Here is a 9990-nt window from a genome sequence, read left to right as displayed (position 1 = left end):
CTGTTAACAGAGCAATCATGGGGATCAAAATTTGGGACCCAAGGTCTCAGAGCCAACACATGATTGGAGATAATATACGGACCACCATTCACAACAGCATTGAAATCCTCAGCCCTTGTGAATTTAATGACATAATAGTCATTTTCAAGGTCTGTGATAGTAACCTTTCCTTTCTTTGCCCATTGAGCCTGGATCCTCTGGGCAAAATAATTGAAACTGATCCTTTTCCCCAACACAGTGACGATTAACGCCAATTTCCACTTCGATCTCATGACCCGCTTGTCATCTGAGGACAGCCGGATCCTAGGACACAGCGGGTTATCAGGCTCTCCATCCTCAGAATCGGAATCAGAGAGAAAATCCCCGGAATCATTCTCAAAAGCATCCACCTCCATCATGGGATCCTCCTCTGACACCCCTAGCAACTTATCCCTCCAGGAGGGGCCTCCCAAATCCACGGAAACTTCCGCTTGAGCGGCTTGCGTAGTCTGTGCGACTTGCGCGACTTGCGCGGCCAGCACGGCCTGCGTGGCCTGCGCGGCCAACGAAAGTCGCACGGCATGCTCATCCTGCTGGGGAGAGACGGCCGGTACTCCCTGTGGCCCAAGCACCGGAAGCGGCCCTCTAACTCCGGAATCATACGCGCGTCCCTCCGCGAAAAACGAGTCCAAGGCCGCGGCCGCGGCACCAACACCTTCCAGCCCCCGATCGGCCGCCGCATCCCTAGAAGCCCCCAACGGCACCGACGCACCCCTAGCACCCCCCGTCGAAACCGCCGAATCTGCCTCCCCACCATCCACCCACTCCGATCTACTCCTATCCCTCGACCGATCCCTCCGAATCCCGCTGCTCCGCCTCCTCCCCCGAGGAGATCCCTCGGATCTCCCATCATCCGCCGCCGCCCACGCCTCATCGATCCCGGAGCCATTGCCCCGCCCGCGCCCCGCCACCACCAGATCCGACACAGGCCAGCCGCCTGCCTTCACCGACCCATCCCCCTTAACCTTCACGATCGCCTTGGTCATCGCCGAGAGAGAGAGAGAGAGAGAGATTTACTTTTCTTAAATTCTACTATTAGTTATAGTTAATTTAGTTATAACTAATTGAGAGAGAGAGAGAGAGAGAGAAAATTGAGTTATAAAATTGATCCTGTGTTTTAGAGAGAGAAGAGAGATCTGAAAGAGAGGAGATAGATCTAAAAGAGAGAAATAGATCTGAGAGAGAGAAGATAGATCTCAAAATTCTCCATCTTCATAAAAATTCTTCACCATGACAACAGATCTGAGAGAGAGAAGCCAGATCTGAAAAAGAGAAGATAGATCTAAAAGAGAAAGAAAGATCTAAAAGAGAAGAGATAGATCTCAAAACTCTCAATCTTCATAAAAATTCTTCACCATGACAACAGATCTGAGAGAAAAAAGACAGATCTGAAAAAGAGAAGATACTGTGTAAGGAGATTTAATAAGGGATGAAAATGACTAAAAAAAATAAAATAAAAAGCTATAAAAAAACCTAAAAACACAAAAGAAAATATATAGGCCATGTTTGGAAATTAGCTGTTAGTTGTTAGCTGATTACATTAGCTGATTTGACTAGCTGTTTGTGTAGACCTGTTTGGTAAAAATTAGCTGATTGATAATAGCGGTTTGTGCAAAAAAGACGAATAAGGGCATTTCTTTTTTTAATATTGGAGGATGAGTCTATCTATTAGGGTTAAAGAAGTCCATTAATTTTAATATTGAAAAACGCTTTTTGAAAAAGCTCCTAAAATGAATTTTTTCTAAATTAGGGTTTTCATCCCAAAACTCTCTCCACCAAACATTCCAATCAACGTTTTCAGTGGTCAAACCACTAAAGTTGGTCAAAACCACTCTTTTTATCCCAAAATGCTCATGATATACTTGGCAATGGCATGTGCAATCTAAATCCTTACAAAAGCATGAGTGCTTTTTTTTTTGTTTTTTTAAACACAATAGATGGCAAGTTTTAGATAGCCAGCACCATTTGCATAGAAAAATACTAGTTTATTTAACGGATAACGCTAAGAGAGTTTTCTTTTCCATTTTCCATGTTTTAGAAAGTAAAGAAATCTGAATTCATTTTTCTATAAATGAATAGTATATAATACAATAATCCCTCTCCATTCTCTTCTTCCTTCACATTTCAGTTTACAGTTCTTCATCTTCTTCTTCTTCTTCTCTTATCCAAGACTTTGTGAAATCAATAGCGACTGACGATGCAAAGGCTATTTGCCACGAATTCTCTCCGTTCTTTCTTGAGGAAGAAGACGCAGATTGCTTCTTTCACTACATCTCTTCTCTTCGATGATACTCAGCTCCAGGTCTCTCTTTCGCTTTGTTTACATATGCTTACTACTCGATTTTACATTGATTCATGCGTTAATTCATGATTTACCTGCTTCAATTTCAGTTTAAGGAAAGTGTATACCAATTCGCTCAGGAACATATAGCTCCTCACGCATCCAAGATAGATCAAACCAATAATTTCCCCAAGGTAATACCGTTCTTTGGTGGTTATTATCATCATTTCTTTGGTACTGATTTTATACAACTTGTGGATTTTTTTTGTAGGAAGCTAACTTGTGGAAACTTATGGGCGATTTTAATCTCTTTGGAATTACTGCTCCAGGTTTGATGTTTTTGTTTATTTAGTTTTCTTTTCGACTTGTGGATTATGTGGTGCGCTTCTCTGTATTTTATTTTATTTCATTTTATGAGGAGTGACATATTAGCCATCTGATCGATAAACAGCCAAATTCATTGGATTTAATGTGTTTTTGTTAGTTTAGAATTATATAGAGGTTTTGAGGTAGTGTCTTTTATATGGAATGGTGCAAATTGATGTATTTCAGAGGAGTTCGGAGGACTTGGTCTTGGTTATTTGTATCACTGCATAGCAATGGAAGAAATTAGTCGTGCTTCAGGATCTGTTGGCCTTTCCTATGGTGCCCATTCTAATCTGTGCATTAATCAGTTGGTAATGAAGAGTGCACTCATTCAGATTTCGTGGTTTTCTTTTCCTTCCATGAATTGTTGATATATTGTAATGTATTTTCAGGTGAGAAATTGTAGTCCTGCTCAGAAACAGAAATACTTGCCAAAGGTTCTTTTTCCTTAACCTTTTCCAATCATTTATTTTTTTGCATTTGCACACAAATACCCTTTCTGGACAACATTTTGTGGCAGTCTTCAGCTGTTTCTTTTGTCTCTTTATCATTGCCTGAAAATTCTTACTAGCAAGCAATGCAAGGATATAACATTTCTATTCCATCTTCCTGTTTCATTTCAACCCAAGAAGATAGAAATATTTAATCTACTTTTTAGTGGTGATAATTTTACCATTTTGTAAGTTTTTGCGTGATAAATTTAATCTACCTTACCAATTGTATATTGTTGCAAAGCTTATCAGTGGAGAGCATGTGGGAGCTCTTGCTATGAGTGAACCCAATGGTAACCTCTATGATTTGTTAAATCTTTTATATGTTAAGACTCATAAAGGGTTCATCAGGGCCCTATAAATTTTCTTATCTAATTGTTGATATCCATGTGTCTTCCTTCAGCTGGCTCTGATGTTGTGAGCATGAAATGCAAAGCTGACCGTGTAGATGGGGGCTATGTTATAAATGGGAACAAGATGTGGTGCACAAATGGCCCAGTTGCTCAGACATTGGTATTCGAAGTTTAGATTGCAATATAAATCTTACTTTTGGACATGAATTTTCTCCCTTTGAATGGACACGTGTAAATGATTAATTATTGAGTTTATTTTCTTAGTAATATGATCTTGATATTTTCACAGGAGTTATTTCTATCTAATTTGGATTCTACCTCCATTTTCAAGTTAACTAGTTGATTATGTGGATTTATAATTATCATTTCTGCTGATATTCAATATCCTAATTGGAAGGATTCGTGAGATAGAAAGAAGCTAACCAGCCAGCCAAAGTAAATGCCATGATTGACTCTAGTGGGGAAATGGAACAATTAGTATATTTCTTACAGTTTAAAGAGTTGTACTTCTATATATACTCCAGAATAATATTATAATTTTTACAGAACAAGTTTAGAGAATAAGATAGCACATTTAAATATGTAGAAGTTTGTCGTGCTGTTGTAGGAAGAGAAGTTATTCAGGAAATTATGCAAATTACCATCATAAAATATGCACGATGTAAAATCTTGATTTTGATTTGTCCGATTTAATTGAATTGAGAACAAATTCAAATGTGATGTAGAATTAGCGATACTATCATAAATTATATTTTTGGTATAGATTATACTGCTACTTGTTTGTCTCTGGTTATCTGAATCCGTTTCATTTCAGAAAGGCGTTCTCTTGCTTTTGTTAAAAGTGACATGTAGAGTTGCTTGCAGGTTATTTATGCAAAAACAGATGTGAAAGCTGGCTCCAAAGGGATAACAGCATTTGTTATCGAGAAGGGAATCCCCGGGTACATATTTTTTTTTTCATTGTACAGATCTAAAAATAAATCCTCTGATCTGCCCCCCAAAAAATTCTACATCCTCTGATCAGGGTGAATAGTTGAAAAAGATAAAACTAAAAATAAATCCTCTGATCTGCCCCCAAAAAAATTTTTGGGTTGGCTCCGCCATTGTCCGTAACAAAACAGAAAGCAGAGTCTACATCCTTGAGCTAAACTCTGTTGCATTCTGGTGACTGCAGGTTTAGTACCGCCCAGAAACTTGACAAACTTGGGATGCGGGGAAGTGACACGTAAGCTGACAAGGCCAAATTGAAGCTCCCTGTATTATTTAATCCATTAGCCTTTCTTTCCGTTTCGCTAACTTAGTTGGTCGCTCGGACAGATGTGAGCTAGTCTTTGAAAATTGCTTTGTTCCGGAAGAAAATGTGCTTGGACAAGAAGGAAAAGGTTTTCTCATTCTGTAAGCTCTTTTTTGGTTACTTATTCGTGCTAGATGTTTGTGAGATATTGTATCTTTGTTATTGTGACTGCACTTCTGGTAGCAAAGAAACTCCCTAGGTGTCTTATTATTGTGTTACTATTGGCACATACTGGTTTCTATTGTCACATTAACTTTTGTGAATAAGGAGTAAAGTGGCCCGTAAGATAAAATTAAGTGCTACAACAAAACAGCTTTAAGTTGGTTGCAGAGAACATCTAGGACCACAGGAGAAACTTGGATAAATAATTATTATCTCATTCTGATTCAAATTGTTTGGCAACAATGCATTTTTTCTGTTCTTGGATAACACAGTAAATTTTCGCTAATCCGCATCATTGGTCCTCTTTTTTCATCGTTGTCAATTTTTAGGCATTATCTTTTTCCTGCAGGAGTTTATGTCATGATGTCAGGGCTAGATTTGGAGAGGCTTGTTTTGGCTTCTGGGCCACTCGGTATCATGCAGGCTTGTCTTGATGTTGTTCTTCCTTATATTAGACAAAGAGAACAATTTGGCCGTCCAATTGGAGAGTTCCAATTTATTCAGGTTAGTTCCTATTATTAACACACAACTTTTTGGCATTTAGGACAAGTTCTTTATTTTTGGGGATCTAGCTCATTCTCTGTCAATTATTTACAGGGGAAGGTTGCTGACATGTATACTGCTTTACAGTCTTCAAGGTTTATGATTCTCTTAAATAACTGACTCTTCCATGCAATTTTAATTTTGTGAGGTGCTTGTTTTTCTTTTTGACAGCTGTGAGGTGCTTGTTAATTATTCTGTTATTGCAGGTCCTATGTGTATTCTGTTGCAAGGGACTGTGACAATGGAAAAGTTGATCCTAAGGTGCTGATGATCCCTCCATATTTCTCCTTTAGTTTTAGCTTTGTCCTTATGTAGATTTTTGGGGACCCCTATATTTAGTTTCCTCCTATCTGCAAACGAGCTTTCATAGGTCACCGAGGAATTATCCAACTCATTTTTCCTGCTGTGAAGTCCAAGGGCTATTGCCCAAACCGGAGCTTTTTGCTTCCCTGTCTATTTTTACTTTTTCGTTTCATTTCATTTCTCTTTTATTTATTTTTGTGCTTTGCGCTTTATGCTTCCATTTGTGACCTTAAAAAACATACGTTTCCCTTTTCCTCTACTTATTGGTGCTCACTGTTTGATCTCTTCTTTCCTGGGCCCTGTTGTGTTGATATGTGTTTGTTTATTCTCATGATATGTCGTATAAATAACTAAAACGCATTTTTAAGTGCAGGATTGTGCAGGAGTGATACTCTGTGCAGCTGAAAGAGCAACCCAAGTTGCTTTGCAGGTGGATTACTAGCCATTCTATAGTAGACTCGTGTCTGACCTACATACATTTTATTTTTCAGAGTGAATATTTTGTTCTTTTCTTGCACTCTCTTTTTCTTAACTAGAAACAGAAAAATTCTCACTTTCGAGAGTAAATGATATAAACTTAACAGTTAGCAAAATTAAATCCTTGGTGTCCTAAAGTTTTCTTGTCTGGGGCATAATTTTCACCAACCTCAACCAAAGTTTCTGTTTTTTTTATGCTATATACTCCTTTAAAAATTAGACTTGTGAGGCTCCAATTTGTATCTTGACGTGGTCCTGATAGCAACAATTTCAGGCATTTTTTCTTTGATGAAATGCTCTGAATAAATAATCTCTTATTGTTTACATGATATTTTCATTTTCGCAGGCTATACAATGTTTAGGTGGGAACGGGTATGTGAATGAGTACTCAACTGGCCGGCTTCTTCGAGATGCCAAACTATATGAAATCGGGGCAGGGACCAGTGAGATCAGAAGAATGATAATTGGCCGTGAACTCTTCAAGCAGTGAGAAGTGCATATTGCACTACTGCCTGCTATCTGAAGCGACTGGTAGAAGTATCCTGCAACATTTAACTAAATGATCTTTTTTTACTCTGAAATGTAAAAAGTCATTTTACAACTCGCAGAAAGAATGATGTTCTGACACACACAAATCCTTGGAATAATAAAGTAACATTTACCAGTTTATTGAATAGCAAAAATAAACAAGTTAATGTTTCATTGTTCTGTGAATGAGCCAACAAACTAATCTGAAGGTGTGATTTTTTCATTCAAAATTCCCTGTCCAAGTAGGGTGAAGAGGGTTATTCACATATTTATGTTCAATTTCCAAACAATTTCTTCATTGTTGTGGATTTTTTATATCAAATAGGCGGACCGATATTATCCCCCCGTGTGATAGGCGCGCTGAGGCAGACCGGTGAAAAGCTAAGAATTGAGATAGCCAAAGAATCCAGTTCTACAAATAAATTGTGAAATATTGGTCCGTCTATGACAGATTGATGGAAAATTTCCACAGTTCACTTGTCTGTCTTTTGACTGAATCAAAATACCTCAAACATATAAAGAGTTTGAGATTCATCATAAATGACGAAATTATTTGGGAATTAACCACAAATATGTGTGTTTCCTAAGTTTGTTGTCTTCCTTCAATCCAACATGTAACTTGCATCTTTTTTTATGTTGCATTGTGCCATGAAAACAACAACCTGCTTATGAATTCTGACAGCTAACTTCAGATATTGACTAAAGACTCCATAGTGGTTTACTTCTAAGATGAATGAAAGGAGTAAACGAGTCGATTCAGTTCGATTTATAAACGAACTAAGTTTGAGCATGATTTTGAGGTTTGATTTGTAAATAAGCCGAACTTGAGCATGATGAAACTCTATTCAAAAGCTCTCGAGCAAGCTCGGTTATAGGTTTATGAACAAACTCAATTATAATGTTTGTGGACAAGATCGTAAACAAAAAAATCCAATTATAATATTCATGAACAAGTTGGTTCTATTGTCACTATTTCATACTCACTACCGATTAAATAGCACAAAACTTTATTTAACTTTAACTAGACATCATAATAATCAAGCTAATGCCAGTCCCACTCACTGAATTATTAACTAGATATACTAATAAATATTACTCTTATAAGAAAAGATAGTCTATATTTATACTTTAGTCCCTTCCAAATTATAAACCACTTATAATTCTTGCTCGGACTTCAGATTGCCTGTTCGTGGTGTTTGGAATATTGGTCCTTCCTTTTTTCTCCATGATATTTGTCCATGGATGTTTAACGATACCTTAAAAAGGGATGGTGAAATTATAAGCGACTGCAAGTTTATCTTGTGAACATGATATTTGTCCATGGATGTAATTCTGCAGGTGATGGCGGATCGGCCACTGCGAATTCTGCCATTTTTCTGTTTTTTGTCCGGGTTAATTCAATTAGGCGTAAATAGGTGTATAAATGTTCAAACATGTAAAATCCGATTAATTACGGGTTAAGGGGTATTTTGGGAATAAATATTAAATCTTATAGAATAGGTAGATATACATCATGGATCGAAATGCATGCTGATATGATTAGATAATAGGATCCGAATGAGTCCTACTTGATCGAGTACGACGTCGTAGATGAATCCGAAAAACGGGTCCCAACGTTCCGCATCTAATATTTATCTGTCTTGCAGGTTTAATAACTTTAATTTCTAGGACTAGACTGGTTGTATAGGTTTTTGTGCAATGTTGAAGTGTAATTTATTATTCAGTATTTATTTATCTTTTTCGTGTGATGAATGATTATAACTTGAAAATGAATTAAGATTATAATTGATATTCTAATAGAAGTCAAGTCTATGTATTTATTAATCAAACTCTTTAATTATTTAATTCACGAACATATCTCTGAATAAATGGTATTGTGTGAAGTCATATGTCATCTAATTTTATGTTCCTGGACATTAATCATAGGCGGCGACTTTGACATATTGAATTAACCTATAAAAACATGATAAAAAGACTAAGTAATGCCTACATCGGAAGGGACATGCCAAGCGTTGTCCTTAAAAACCTTAAGTGACAGTGTAATGTAAAAATGGACATTTCCAAGTAAAAGACCGGACGCTCACAGTGCCGACTCTACTGGAGAAAAAGTGAATGAATTAAACAATAGTAAGGGTTTAACGATTAATGAATCTAAAATTGACTTCTTGTTAAAATATGCTTGTTGCATCACTTCGCTACATTTGCACAGTTTGCACCTATGTCCGATTAGCCCCATTTTGTCGGTATGTACATTTCATCAGCTCATGGAAGTCTTGGGTGTGCATAATTGTAAAACACTCATTACATACAAGACCAGATTTTTCAAAAGAATTTGTGGCATAGCTTGTATTAGAGTAGCATAATTTTCATAGGGTCGTTACCATACTTTTTTCAAAACAAGATTGCTGACAATGACGATGATAATAGAGGTTGTGGTCCCTATTGTTATAAAAATAATTGTTCAGGCAATAACGATTACTCATCCGTAGATGCTCCCATATTTCAACGTAACTAGGACCATGTGGATTTTCATGGAACTCCTAGACTCGCTCCATATAACAACAGTATTCTTCAGGGTAAATTTCATCAATGATGTAATATGTACAACCTTATAGGTGACCTCCCACTTTGGTATATAGCCGGTAAAAATGATCAGTCAACGCCTGGTCAACGCGCCAGCTCACTATTTTCATTCAAGTTATTAATAGAGTGGGACCCACAAATTATTAAAAAAAAAAATCAATTTTTATCTTTTCCCTCTTTTACCTTTTTCACTCCATCTCTTCATCTTCTCCTCTTTATTTCTTTCTCACTCTTCAAATTTCTCTTTCTCTAAATTTCTTTCTCTCTCTTAACTCATTTCTCTCTCTCTAACCTCTTTCACAGAATCAACATCTTCATTTGCTATGATAATCTAGTTTGTGCGATGATAAACAACACCAGGCTGATGCAGGGGCGGAGACAGCCCGGAGCCCGGGGGGCTCCAGCCCCCCCGGACTCCGACACCACCCTTAAGGAATATTGGTTTAGGTTTGGGTAGCCCCCCAAAATAATTTAATTGGTACTTATAGTTTAGGATGCAATAATGGTACATAAATTTCTGTCTGCTCTGTTGGTTTAGGCGGCATCTCATATTCTCTTGACTACCACCAA

General features: G+C 37.4%; 1 protein-coding gene across 1 annotated transcript; it reads left to right on the top strand.

Annotated features, from left to right (window-relative positions):
- Positions 1-1997: 1997 nt before the first annotated feature.
- Positions 1998-6976, top strand: LOC136223456 (isovaleryl-CoA dehydrogenase, mitochondrial). Its single transcript, XM_066011460.1, has 15 exons — positions 1998-2341; positions 2431-2514; positions 2592-2649; positions 2873-2997; positions 3079-3123; positions 3422-3470; positions 3581-3690; positions 4395-4471; positions 4705-4755; positions 4848-4912; positions 5336-5490; positions 5584-5624; positions 5736-5790; positions 6206-6262; positions 6656-6976. The coding sequence occupies exons 1-15, from the start codon at positions 2237-2239 to the stop codon at positions 6797-6799; spliced, it is 1221 nt and encodes a 406-aa protein (XP_065867532.1). The 5' UTR covers positions 1998-2236; the 3' UTR covers positions 6800-6976.
- Positions 6977-9990: the final 3014 nt, after the last annotated feature.

The sequence above is a fragment of the Euphorbia lathyris genome, chromosome 3, assembly GCF_963576675.1.
Source record: "Euphorbia lathyris chromosome 3, ddEupLath1.1, whole genome shotgun sequence".
NCBI classification, from domain to species: Eukaryota; Viridiplantae; Streptophyta; class Magnoliopsida; order Malpighiales; family Euphorbiaceae; genus Euphorbia; species Euphorbia lathyris.
Note: the sequence above shows the minus strand (reverse complement) of the source record. Positions and strands in the feature narration are given on the sequence as shown.